General features: G+C 38.8%; 2 protein-coding genes across 6 annotated transcripts in view; one reads left to right on the top strand and one right to left on the bottom strand.

Moving 5' to 3' along the window:
- PHC3 (polyhomeotic homolog 3) overlaps window positions 1–14334 on the bottom strand; it is a 54580-nt gene that overhangs the window by 21650 nt on the left and 18596 nt on the right. For all 5 annotated transcript variants that reach the window (XR_014026615.1, XM_081329188.1, XM_081329187.1 and 2 more), the window contains exons 7-9: window positions 5869–6106; window positions 3890–4743; window positions 1752–1902 (exon numbers count right to left, since the gene is read on the bottom strand). Coding sequence is in view for 4 of the 5 variants with exons in the window: in XM_081329188.1 (XP_081185314.1) it covers window positions 1752–1902; window positions 3890–4743; window positions 5869–6106 (1243 nt within the window). In the remaining variant the exon portion in view is untranslated. The remainder of the gene's footprint in view (window positions 1–1751; window positions 1903–3889; window positions 4744–5868; window positions 6107–14334) is intronic.
- On the top strand, window positions 10743–13138 carry LOC308668912 (A-kinase anchor protein 4-like; the record flags this gene model as incomplete). Its single annotated transcript, XM_081329190.1, has 1 exon — window positions 10743–13138. One exon carries the CDS (start codon window positions 10743–10745, stop codon window positions 12792–12794), a length of 2052 nt encoding a protein of 683 aa, XP_081185316.1. The 3' UTR covers window positions 12795–13138.

Here is a 14334-nt window from a genome sequence, read left to right as displayed (position 1 = left end):
CTTTGCAAAAGAGGCCTTCAACAAATCAGAAAATCATCAGTGGCTTTGAGATTGACAAGCTAGTAAGGGAGAGCCCAATGTATAAAGAGCAGGATGGCTTAATCCCCTTCCTTCTAGTAACCTCAGCTCCATCAAGGCTTCCATTATGAATGTACTCTTGACAATCTCCACCCTACCACCAAAGCCTTGTATACAGCCCATGTGGACAATAAAGTTTCCCACTACAACTGAGCTACCCTAATGTTCTATCTCTGAAAGCGTTCACCCCCGCTTGCTTTTAAGAAAATGCACAAGGAATAACACAAGTAGTAATTCCCAGCTGGGCACTCTTTATCTACTGCTCTTCTGAGGTTTGCAGAGAGCTTAAGTGAAACAGTTTTGGGACTCAAGTATGCTCTATTAACCTGCACTGCTGTTAGCTTTTCTCCCCCTGTAGCTTAAATATTCCTTGTGTTGAATTCTAAAATAACAGTTCTTGACCTTTCCTCTGACATCTCTCTCAATAAAGGAGAATATTTGGAGCTCACGACTGAAATGAGGAGTCCTTGGTGCTTTCTGAGATTGGTGGTTTTCTTGCAGACATTTCATTACCCAAACTAGGTAACATCATCAGTGCTTTTGTCTGAAGGTTACTTACTTTGGGTAATGAAATGTCTGCAGGAAAACAACCAAGCTTGGCAGCAAGGACCACTCTGACATCTCTTCAGGTCTATGAAAAGATCCACTGCATCCCCTCTTAGTCTTCTCAAAGCTGACCGTTTCCAGTCCCTTCTCTCTTCCTCGGACTTCATTTCTAGTCCTCTGGTCAGCCTGCTTTTCTCTGATGCTGTTCTAATTTGTCTGAATCCGGCTTCAATTTTAATGTGATGTAATTGCCCCGCGCAAATAAATGCAATAATGGAAGGTTACTTAGCTAACCAAATGAATTAGTGGACTAAAATGGGGGTTGAAATGCAATGTTTGTTGTGGGAATTTAGCACGCAATGAGAAACAATTAGAGACACACAATATATTTTATGTCAATTACTGACACCTAGCTTGCAGATGATCAGAGTTTTGTAGCTCTAGAAAGTTTTGAAGTTTCAGTTTCTTAATGGTTCCCTTTCATCAGGTAGGGAAAAACCCGCCTCAGGCAATATATATATATATATATATCTATAGTCTCATTATTTTCTCTAATTCCTACAGCTCAGCAAGACTCAGTCACCCTACTATCAGTTACTGAGAGCTTTATGTTGTCTTTTCTGTCAGGCTTGCCTCTTACTATTTTCTTCACCTGATTATATGGAGGTTGAGATTACTTTCCAGCTCTGTAGCCCCCATGTAGTTGTTTACATACTACAGCCAGCCCTCTCCTTTGCCTCCAGTATTTTTCAGCTGCAAATATACAAGTGCCCTATGCCTGAGGTGTCAAGATCAAGACAGATGACATTCTGACATTGGTGACATTCCCCCTCTTCTTTCTGCCTTGCACCAGGGTGACTTTTATGTTCTTAAGACAAGGCAATCTAATCTATGAGGCTCCACATTCTTGCTTTCAATTTACAACAACAAAGCAACAAGCCTGACTTTCAAAATGCCTTCAGCAATTTGCTAAAGCCAAGAAAGAGTTCAGTTATTCAGGACAATGTGTCAGAGTTGTTCCCTTGATCTTACTGCACAGCCCTTAGCTTTAAAGGTGATACGATGAAACAAGAAATCAGAACCAGAAACTAGGCATAGTAACAATACCACAAGGTGTCCTTTTTCACCTGGAAACGAGTCTTCATAAGTAAACTCTTCTCTGCTTCTTAAAGTTATAGCTGGTGGTGACAGCGTTGGTGGGGTGGGAGTCCTAACCATACGGACACCATCTGAGTCCTCAGGCATCTCCTCTTCACATATATCTTGCTCCTGATAAAGCTGCATTGAACAAATCAACCTTCTTTAGAGTCAAGCTTTGTGGGGTATTTTGTTAATTTTGTTAGCTTTCTAGGAAACAATATGAAAAATTATTTAAATGTAAATGCAACTACTGTCAATTTACTATTAAAAACAACTCTCAAGAAATGTATTTAATTTTTAAAGGCAAAACCTTAAAACAGATTAGATTTGGCAGGCTGAATCAAATTATTCAATAATCATTATTATTTACTAAAGAATATATACATGTATGTATGTATGTATGTATGTATGTATGTATGTATGTATATATGTAAGTAAATTTTTTTGGCTTGCTAACAAAGAATAAAGGGAGACCGATATGATCATTTCAAACTTATTTGTTCTCATCAAATAAGTTTGAAATGATCATATCGGTCTCCCTTTGTTAGCAAGCCAAAAAAATTTACACAAATATGAGCTGCCACTGCTGTGGCTACTGCCTGTAGATGGCCTTGGGCTAGGCTGAAACAGGAAATAAGATTTGTCCCGTCTCTCTCTCTCTCTCTCTCTCTCTATATATATATATATAGATAGATAGATAGATAGATAGATAGATAGATAGATAGATAGATAGATAGAGAAATAGATAGATAGATAGATAGATAGATAGATAGATAGATAGATAGATAGATAGATAGATAGATAGATAGATAGATAGATAGATAAGATAGATAAGATAGATAAGATAGATAAGATAGATAAGATAGAGATAAAGATAGATAGATAGATGAAGACGTATTGATTTCCAGGACAGAAAATATATTTCACATTGAGCTTTCGTTAGCCGCTGCTAACATTGTCAAAGAGTAAGCTAACATTAGAGAAACATTGTTTTTATAGCCCTTTAACTGTCAATAGTTTAGCCATCCACCTTGAACATTATTTTACCCTCATGCTTGCCAAATGCTGTTGCTCATGAATTACTTTATTTTATTTTGTGGGTTTTAAAAATTTAACTCAGACACTGTTGTGTTTTTATTATTCCTGCATTTTCTATGCGTGAACCATCCACAGAAACCTGGCAACTCGCTGGACAGAAATATAACAGTACAGAAAAACTATGAATACTGATTATAAACTCCTATTTGTATAAAAAGAAAATACCTAAAACTTATAGGTATATTAAATTTAAATTTGGGATTCATCCCTGATAAAAGTCCCTTGACATTTTAGAAAGGAAACCGTAAACAGACTAAAGAAATCATTCTATCATCAATTACCTCTCAAATAAATAAGTGCTTACTAAGTTTTACTAGGGTTTTGCAAAGCATTAGTAAGGGGGCAATGCCAAGCACACAGGGGCAGGCAAAGGCCTTCTCCTTTAAGCATTAAAATAGCTACTCTCTTTCAGAAGGCTCAGCATAGCTGAAACAATGACGATGAGCTTTCTGAAGGATACAGTTATTTAAACATTTTGAGGAAAGGATTTGCTTCTCCTATGCAAAATGCGCTACCTAAGTCTGCCTTCTATAGCTTTAAAAGGTAAAAGGTAAAGGTTCCCCCGCGCATGCGTGCTAGTCATTTCCGACTCTAGGGGCCGGTGCTCATCTCCGTTTCAAAGCTGAAGAGCCAGCGCTTGTCCGAGGACGTCTCCGTGGTCATGTGGCCGGCATGACTAGACGGCAAAGGCGCACAGAATGCTGTTACCTTCCCACCGTAGTGGTCCCTATTTTTCTACTTGCATTTTTTACGTGCTTTCAAACTGCTAGGTTGGCAGAAGCTGGGACGAGTAACAGGCTGTAACTCTGTTACGCGGCACTCGGGATTTGACCCGCCAAACTGCCGACCTTCTGATCGACAAACTCAGCGTCCTAACAACCCCTATTATAACAGTGCTTACATCGCTTCAAAGCTCTGGTTCCTCAGCAGGAACCTAATGCCAATAAATATTTCGGATTGCTTTGACTTGTCCATCTTTCCCATAGGGTAGTTTTAAAACTAGAAAGGAAGTCGTGCAGAGGCTTACCACTGGGGTGTCAATAGGTACTGCTTGTTGCACTTGGAGGTTGACTGCAACTGTTTGGGGAGGTGGAAGAGTCTGAAGCGGCAGCTGGACCAAAGCTTCAGCAGCAGGAAGCTCCTCTTCAGAAACTAAGGTATTGTGTACCAAAACCTGATCTTGGGACAAAAGTTCAGGCTGGACTTGCAAAGACGGAACAGGAGGAAGGGGCATCTGCTGAGGGTGGGCTAGAGCTGAGGACAGCTGTGAAGTTGCAAGGGGAACCGGCGCCGGCTGCAAAGTTGGGTACTGTTGGTGAGATGATGGCGATGATATCTGCTGGCTGGGAGACAGCACGGAAGGGTGATCTGCGGGTCCCACATGGACTACCGGGGAAGGGGACAACTGGGGAGGAAGAGCGGCGGGCTGGGAGGCTGATTCTGCTGAACGGTTGTCAGCTTGCATGGGGTTATGTTCAGACTGGAGTGTGGACGATGTTAGTGGATGGGACTGAATAAGAGTTTGGGGGTGGATAATTATACTTGGGGACTGGCTGGGCGAAGTGGGCGGTAGTGGGGATACTACAACGGATTGTTGTGGGGATGGGGTTGGGGTTGGGGAAAGTGGAGGAGGGTGGGCATGGACAGGAGTACAGTGCAGGGATGGGGTAATGGCGGGTTCTGGAGTCAGAGGATGGCTCTGAAGGGGGGTACAGTGCTGAGACGGAGTGGCTTCGTGGCTGGGAGGCAGCTGGAGTGTGATTGGTTGAACTTGCTGCTGCTGAAAGATGAGCTGATGGTGAGAGAGCTTGGAAGGTGGTGAGTGAAGAGGGGGCTGCTGATGTTTTAACAGGGAATGAGCTTGCATCGGAGAATATGAGGCTACACAATAAAAATGGGAAAATTTACAGTTAATATCTCTTTAAGAGCACAGAAAGCCATTAAAATATGTTTATTTTCAGAAAAAATATCAATATTTAGGTAGGTAGGTCTACCCATTATATCTGATATGATACCTGAATTTGATAAAGCCTTAAGAGAAAGACATTTGTGATCATGTACAACAAAACTTAGTTTGCATAAAGTAATCCCTAAGATGTTTTGATTTGACTGGTTTTTAAAAATAATTTTAGAAACCTTTAACATAAGAAGCTGTGTCAAAGGATTTATACAACTGAATTTCCAGGAAAAACAACACATTCAAAGCAAGAAAAAAATCTTGTACCTTAAGTGATATATAATAGATGTCTGGCTTTGAACTTTAACAGCAAGAACTAAATAAATCCCACTTTATCTTTATTTTATTAAACAATGAAATAAAGCAATGAATATCATTTTCGGGATCCAATGCAGGGCAAGGAAAATATATGTACTGGGTTATTAATGCTGATTGATTTCTACATGTAATTCAAGGGTAGTTTTCAGGTAGAGCTTTGAATCTAACATTTCATGCCCACTAATTTCTGAATTTACTGAATTGTGTACTGAAATACCACATTTCTTCTAATCAGTACAACTAGTTTTGTTAAGTGACAAAACCTTTTCAAATGTTTATACACAGGGGATTTCATTTCTTTTCTTTCTTAGCTTTCTTTAACAAGTTAAAATATTGTAAATGCTGACTTCCCATATCTAATAATTCAGGCACATCAGATTTCTTCTTTGGAAAAATCTCATCAGTGCTCCTAATATCACAGCTATCTAGTCATTAACAACATCTGAGATACGGGAGAGACAAAGAGACAGCAGAGACTTCAGCTCCCTTTGTCCAAGCGCTTCACATGAAACGAGTTCCCACCAATGAAGAGCCTCCTTTAATTTCATAGAGCTTCAGATTTTGAACCTTAGCCGACGCATTATTGGATGCAAACCAATATGACATAATAATGACTACCGATCAAGTGTTTTTGGTACTTGGTGACTGAGGTGGCAACCAATTGACAAATTCATAACAAAAGTCTGAACCGTAAAGGAACATCCTTAAAAAATGTAATTGGACTGTCCTACCTGGTGCCATTAACTGATGAATACTTGACGTACGGGTAACAGCTGGACTTCGAGGCTCGGCATTTGGGCTGTCTCCTTTCCTTCTGCTTTCTAGATCTGATTGGCTGGCTTTGGCACTGGTTACAGATTTGCTAGGACACACAGCCAACGTCTGGGGTTGATTTGAGCTCTTGGGTGTTCCATTTTGAGAAGCAGACAATACCCCCAGCTTCTGACTACGCAAAGTCAAATTCTGGACCTAAAAAAAAGAAAAAAAAAGCAAATAAATATTTTTAAAGGTATATTTTCATGTAAATACACGCATTCTCTGTGGCTGTGCCTGCTCTGAGGAACAGTAATTCCTTCCAGAGATTTAGATGGCTTTGATTCTGTCAGCTTTTCATAAGGCTTAGAGGTTGTGATGTGACTTTTTTGTTTTCAGGGTTATTGTTTTAAACAGGGCATCATGGGGGACATATTGTTAGATGGGTTTAACCTTTGTACGGTGCCCAGAGTTGCTGTTGCGAGATGGGAAGCTCTATAAATCGTTTAAATACACACGCACATGTACACACCCCTCTGGATTTTTTTTTCTTTATAATACTGGAAAAATTTGGGTAGTTTCAATAAGTGACAGGAAAAAAAAGCCAGGATCAAGTTTCACAATAACAAGCATTTAATGTCAGACATAGGCCAAATGTTGAAAATAACAAAAGCATTGTCCTAGTCGGGAAAAAGAATATAGTCTAAATTAAACTGACAAGCCTTGCATTGGCAATGGGGAGTGGATTTCACGTAGACAAAGTATACTGGACAGTTTTAAAAAAGCAAACTTTGAAGAACAGGAGAAAAAACTGCAACCAAGACAATGGGCTGGAACAAAACATTCTTCTCAGAAAAATTTAGTGCAAGTCTATTTTTGTGTTTTGTGGCGTTCTGGAAAGAGAGTGAATGCGGAAAAGACAAAAGGAGGAGAAAAAGCAGAGCAGGGCTGGCATGCAGACCTTCTTTCCAAAATGCTTACCACTATGTTAAAAATATAGAAAAACAAATCTGTAGAGAAAAATGTTTCTTGATACAAGGAACATTTTAACACGTTTCATACTTCATTTTTCTCAAGTAGAGGTAGTCCTCGACTTACGACAACAATTGAACCCAGAATTTATGTTGCTGAGTGAGAAATTTGTTAAATGAGTTTTGCTCCATTTTACAACTTTTCTCGCCACATTTGTTAAGTGAATCACTGCAATTGTTAACTTAGTAACACAGTTGTTAAGTGAATCTGGCTTCCCCATTGACTGTGCTTGTTAGAAAGTCGCAAAAGATGGTCACATGACCCTGTGACGCTGCAGCCGTCATAAATACGAACCTGCTGTCAAGCATCTGAATGTGAATCATGTGACCATAGGGATGCTGCGACAGCCATAAGGGTGAAAAATGGTCATTAGTCACTTTTTTTCAATGCCGCTGTAATTCAAACGGTCACTAAATGAACTGTTGTAAGTTGAGGACTACCTGTAGTTTGGGAACGTCTTGGCTCACTGGAAGAGCTAATAGTAGCAAGGAAGAACAAAAGTTCCCTCATGAACTGTTCCAATCAGGCAGTTTGAAGTGGTCCATAAACGATGCAATCTCAGAGAAGGCTCTGTTTTGAGACTGGATAACTTCCAAATCAAAACATTCTGTAATGGAAACTTCCTCATATTCCCCACATGGTATGTGTCATGTTTACAAGAGTTTTTTTTTAAAATCTCCTTAAGACTTTCTCAATGTTAATAGATCAAGCCGCAGAGGTGACCTAAGCCCTGTCTATTCACTCCACTGGCGCCAATCACCTCTCTCCACATTTATCAAAATCTCCTACGTTTATAGTTCACTCAAAAGATCTTCTTAGTACATATTCAGTGTTTTTGCTATAATTTGCAGGGTATCTTGTGAAATTTGTCAAAAAAAATAATTGACCAACAAACAAACAGACAGGAAATCCCACTCCCTTCTAGCACTGAAAATGTTACCTATTTGGGGAATGAAATGCCCGTAAGCAAATAACCAAGGACTCCACAAACTATTTTCTGAATTTTTAAACATGAAACTTATTTTAAGTTTCTTTCTGCCTTTCAGATATGCATTTTGAAGTGACTGTTGCCTTGATGCTGTTGGCTATATGTTATCAAATTTATTTATTTATTTATATTTAAATTTATATACCACCCTATTCCCATAGGACTCAGGGCGGTTTACAGGGAAAATTAAAAGTTAAAATACATCATATACAATTAAAAATGATTAAAACTAAGATTAAATTAACCCCTGAACTTAACTAAAACCCCATTAATTAAAAATTAAAACCCCTCAGTCTGGGCCAGACAACTCAAAAAACTAAGTTTTCAAGTCCCTATGAAATGAGCGAAGGTCGGGGGCAGTCCTAAGCTCCGTGGGAAGCTGGTTCCAAAGGGCCAGCGCGCCCACAGAGAACGCCCTTCCCCTGGGGATAACCCGCCGGCATTCCTTAACCGGCGGTACCCTAAGAAGGCCCTCCCTGTGGGAGCGCACAGGACGATGGGAAGTTGATGCTGGCAGCAGGTGTTCCCTTAGATAATCCGGACCCAAGCCATTTAGAGCTTTATAGGTCATTACCAGCAGACCTTTGTAGACATGTTCCCGAAACTAATTTGGTTTAGGTCAAAATCTCATTTATTTAATTGTAATTTATTATTTAAAAACTTCAGACAGCAATGAAACAAACATTAAAAGAAAGAAAAGAGTCTAATCCCCATTCAGAAAAAAGATAAGATTCTTCCACATTGACATTACAGCTAGTTTTTTTTTAATGATATGGAAATAAATTTGCCAGTGCCTTTTCCTGGGACATTGTCTAATCTTATGGCCTTGGGATTTCTGGGTTCTTTCCTATCCAAATATTAAACGGGTCCGACTCTTTATTTTTGAGAGTAGCTACAACTTACTATGTGCTACAACTTTCTATGGAGCACTATAATTAAAGTATGCCTGATAGATGATTAATTAGACTTACATGAATATAGTCAGTGAAGGATAACCATATTTCTTTGGAAGAGGAGCAAGTGGTTACTGATGCCAGTGTCGAACTTCTGTTTAGTTTTTTTTACTTAAATTTGCCTTCTTACAATTTAATATTATATGTGTTACACTCTTCTACTATAGAGCAGGTCTTGACTGCCATGTATTTGAAAATGTTGTCCCACACTAATATTTTCTTAAAGCTAGATATATCTAGTTCCTTTGCATTTCTTTCTATTAAATTCCTGGCTACTATTTTCAACTTACTGCTCTATTCTATACTATCACATTTTTTTTTATTTCTTCTGGAATATTAGTGATCTCATACACTTTTGGATCATCTACAAATATGATAAACTATTTTTTTTCACCTCTTTGTCCAAATCATTAATTAAAATAGTGAGGAATAGCCCAACTACATTACCTCCATTTGATACTGAACTTCAGTTTGATGAGAAATCATTGACAAAAACTGAGTACCATTTTTCAAATATTATGTCTAAGCAACGATTAGACATAATATCCAGACCATATTTAACTCCTGGTAGTTGCTAATTAAATTATAATAAAACTATTATACATTTTATGTCAAAATATATTCTACTCAACACCTTCCACAATTTGTACTGGATCTAAAAATGAAATGAGTTGAGTTTTTGACAAATTCATGCTGACTTACAAAAATCGCTGCATCATAATTGAAGAAACCCATTTCTGTTTTGAGTACTTTGGACACCTCAACTGAACAAGTTTTAGCTTTTTTATTAATACCATTTTTACAAACCTGAATTACCTGTATATACCCTTCTTTGAAGATTGGTCCCTCTTATTAACTCCTTTATTTGTCTTTTTATTTTCACTCATTCTGTGTAATAATATTAGCTGTTATTCTTATGATTTGCTGTGATACTGTCATGTTTTATTATTATACTCTTTATGTCTTTTATTCATCCATCTTAGGTTTTTTTCATTCATTTCACCTACCAATTATTTCCAGGTATATAATAATAATAATAATTTTATTTGTATACCGCCCTTCTCCCGAAGGACTCAGGGCGGTGAACAGGGCAAACATATAAAAGTACAGATACAAAAGTTAAAAAAGAATTAAAAAAAATGCCCAAGCTAAAACAATAGGTAAATATCATTATATAAAAGGAAGCAAAGATGATATGAAGAAACTGCAAATGCAAATCATACAAAAACAATAAGAGATAGGAAAAATGAAGATTATAGTACCATAATGGAAAGTGATTCAGGAATAAGTGGGCAGATTTTTAAAACAAGGAAGGCTTAATGGACAAAGTAAGGTTTCCTTTTTTGTTGTAAGGACAGATGTCAAAGACCCTACATTAGAAGAGTTTATGCTTCACTTTTCAAACACATTCAAATCTGCACTATATCAAGCTTCATGAAATGTAATAAAATATAAATTTTGGAGAAATAAAACAACTTTGGGATCAATGTTATTTGGGGTTTTTTTTGATAGCGTTTTAAACAACCATTTATTTAAACAATGTTTAAATACTTTTTCTGTAAATCCTATATCCTTCATAAGATGATTTTATTCCGTTGGTTTTACTCTAGTGCAGGTTAAGCAATGAGAACTACAAAACAATCTACTGTTAACCATGACCAAGGGATGATTGGCTGTTGGATGATGTCACTGCTTTATGATGTCACTGCTGTCATAGAAACAATCTGTGCACACAAATGAATATGCTACCAGCCAGCACAAGAGCATGGAAAGCTAAGAGAGGAGGCAACATCTTGAGTGGGGCAGGGGCAGGGTCAACAAAAACTGAAAGAAGAGCGGTCAATGACCCGGGTTTCAATTCTGGTTCCGTCTAAATAGTATGGCAGATGAGATTGACTGGTTACAAAGTCAATCTGGCCTTTGCAAAGTAGATCTATACAGCCCCGAAGGAGAAAGGGATCAAGACCGTAAAGTTATCTGTTTTGTTGATGTTGCTAACCTTAACATAAAGGATAGAGACAGACGTAAAAGAAGTGCCACTGACCCTTGCCTTGACCTACGTAATCTTGAAGAAAAAGAAGTCATTGTAATTAAGGACAACGAACGCAGTCAGAACAGCAATACCGAAGGAGCGGTCTGCCTTTTCAAACAAGGCTCCTCTGAAGAACTTAACGTTGTGAGCTGGCTCAGCAACGATCTTCAGAAATACTCAGTTGGATTTCAGCACGCGCTAAGGCCCTCAGGCCCTCATAAATCAGCTTACGAAGAATCGCCTGCAATTGACAAGATGTCCCAGGGAAGTGACACATCGTTCAGAGGCTCTTGTAGCCAGAGAGGAGATGACCTTTCATATTACGTTAACAAACTTTGTTCCTTAGTAGTTCAAATGGCACACAAAGAAATGAAGGATAAACTTGAAGGCAGTGGAAGATGCATTCGTCAATCAATTAGAGGATCTAATGGCAAGAATGGAGATGACTATGGCAAGCTGTCTCCCAAACCATCCCATGATGACCCCAGAAAGACTTCACTCTTTTATGGTGAGATGTCTAATCAGAGTAAGCAAAATGGCTACAATCAGGGAGCAGACAGACAAATGTTGGAAAGAAAACAGTCAGCACAAGATGATGGTTCTTGTAGCAAAGGACTGATGGTGTATGCAAACCAGGTAGCTTCAGATATGATGTTCTCATTCATGAAAACAATGAAAGTCCAAAAGGGAAAGCATCCTCCGCCAGCTTGTGTGGTATTAAAGAAGGTTCTCCTCAAACACACCAGAGACGTCATATCTGACTTAATCGATTCCACCATGAAAAATTTACACAATGTTACAGGAGTGCTCATGACAGATTCAGATTTCATCAATACTGTGAAAAAGAACCTTTTCAACGCTGGGACACAGAAGTCAACTGAGATTCTGGAAGCAATGGTGAAACGCTTATTTAAAGCACTTTCAGGGGACGATAAAAAATCTCAAAGCTTGGCTTTTGCAGCACTCAAAGCTGGTGCTCATTGTGACTCCAGATCTCAAGGACTGCAGTTCGCATCACTTAAGGGTGAGATGCATGGCCCTTTAGGTGGCAGAGGAAATGGCCAGATGAGACCTCTTCCATCCGGAAGCAAGGGTGCAGATAAGCACTGTTCAATGGATGTGTATGCTAAAGACCTTATTGTAACAGCATTAATGTTAATACAGCAACATCTATTAGAAAAAAACAAAGACCAGGGATGCCGGGAGTCAAATACTACATCATTTGGCTATGTCCATGACAGATCTGGTGGCTCCAAATATAATTCAAGGCCAAGTGGAGGAAGGCAGGATAGCCTCGAATCACAAAAATGTGATATCTCAAGTATCCTTTTGTCAATCATCCAGAAAGTACTAAGAGAAGCTGGCTGTTCAGATGAGAGTTTTGACAAAGGCTACAAACAACCTGCTTTCACTGAGAGCAGACCACAAAGGGCCTTACCAAAATCAAATGGATGCCCTGATATGTATGACAATATGGAACAGATCAACAGACAATTTATTGACCAGCTGGTGGAATCTGTGATGAAGTTGTGCATGTTGATGGCTAAAGGCAATGAGTCTGATGGAAGATGCAATGGGAGACCATTAGTAGGTACAGGATCTGAGGTGATTGTGAACAACCAGAACTGCAACAACAGTACACAGAACAGAGAGCTGCAAGCTGTGCTCCAGTGGTTGGTTGCCTCACAATTCAATGTGCCAAACCTGACTTTCATGAATGAGCACAATGGAGAACTAGAAAGACTTCCACAGCTGGCTGATAAAGCAGTCAAGAAAGGCTACAGTGTGGGAGATATTGTTCAGGAAGTAATGAAGTATTACGAGAAACAACAGGTGGATGCCATGTCAGGATGCAGGCCTCAGTGTGGACTGGTCGAATGGCTGCTTGCTAACCTGTAAGAACCAACTCTTCCCTCTCATGTTACTCTCATGTCCCCAGCGTAGGCGCCTAAACCATTCTTTTCTGGCGCATCAGATACCACCATTGCAACCCAACTGCAAGCAATAATGCACTGAATTGAACCAGGGTAGCTGGGCAAGCTCATCAATAAAAAAAAGAATAAAAAAAGTGAGGGGGGAGACAGGCTGTTTATTGATCACTTCAAACAAACCTTTACAGATAGCCAAGTCCCAGTTAGCTTTACCATCATATTATCCAAGGATTCCAGAAAACTGCACAATAAATAAACAACTATGCAAAAAAAAAGAGGTGAGGCATGGTTGTAGCCGTTGAGATTTCTCCCATCCCCATAAAGCGGTACTGAAAACTAGAGAAAAGCAAAGAACAAAGAATTGGGGGGAAAAAATCAGGATGATTTTTTGGGGGGAAGAGGTGCAGTTTATAAATCTACCAGTTGCTACTACTAAAGGTATTCAAATGGTATTATGTTCTATTTAAACTTTGGCAAGCTTTTTGCTTTTAAAAAAGAGTCTGAAAATCCGCAATTGTGGCTATAAGCCATATATTTTTCCAATATGCCTATTTTTCTCTGCAGCTTACATGATTACTCTGATGTATCTTTTTTGCTATAAATTCCCTTAATTTTTTTTTCTTTGCAACTTTCATAATATACTGAATGAAATGCCACTTAGATCTAGCATATAATTTGGAATGTGATCTTCCGAACAATAATCTTGTTTATACAACCCTTTCTAGCTCAAAACAATGGGCAACGGAAAACCCGTTGCTACTACATAGCTGTGGCAGAGCATAATAGCAAGATCATGGCATTTGAAGATAAATCCACAATAGGTTTTCTATCTTTTAATGGTCTTAATAAGAAAACATTTGAAACTATCCGTATCTCCACCACAGCACTTGAGTCAATATAATAATGGTGCCAATCATTTAACAGATTATGTTGAATTGTACAGAGATAGAGAAGCTGTCTTGCGTTCCAAATTGATGGGTCAGGGGAGCCCGCAGGACCCTTCATTTCCTCCCCAATAGTAAAAAAAAGTTTTTTTCCAGCAGCCTGCAATCATCTGAAGTAGAACTTGTTGTCCTTCAACTGTTATTTTTTGGTTGCCCCATACTTTCCATGATGAGGGGGAGCATAGGACAGCCAAAAATTATCCTCAGAAAAAAGTCCCTTCAAACCATCTTGGCTTCTATCTAGAGCATTTATTTCCAAGCACTTTCATTGGGGACATGGTTTAATCATTTGACTCAATCCCGGTGACATCAGGTGATCCAACGGAAACAGGCTGGAACCAAACCCTGTTGCAGTTTTCCAGTTCCCCACACTGCACCAGTTGCTTAAGAATTTAATTGATAAACCATTAGTCCAGCTATTCATTCTGACATTTAGGAGAAATTTATTCTCGTCTTTACCAGAAGCAAATAGTTTGGCTTCAATCAAACTATAATGGAAAAGATGGAAGAATCATACCGCGTCACATATACTGTAGCTTTTATTCAATCACAGAGGTTATGTTC

Source organism: Vipera berus (assembly GCF_964194415.1).
Source record: "Vipera berus genome assembly, chromosome: 5".
NCBI classification, from domain to species: domain Eukaryota; kingdom Metazoa; phylum Chordata; class Lepidosauria; order Squamata; family Viperidae; genus Vipera; species Vipera berus.
This window is presented reverse-complemented; position numbering and strand designations above follow the sequence as displayed.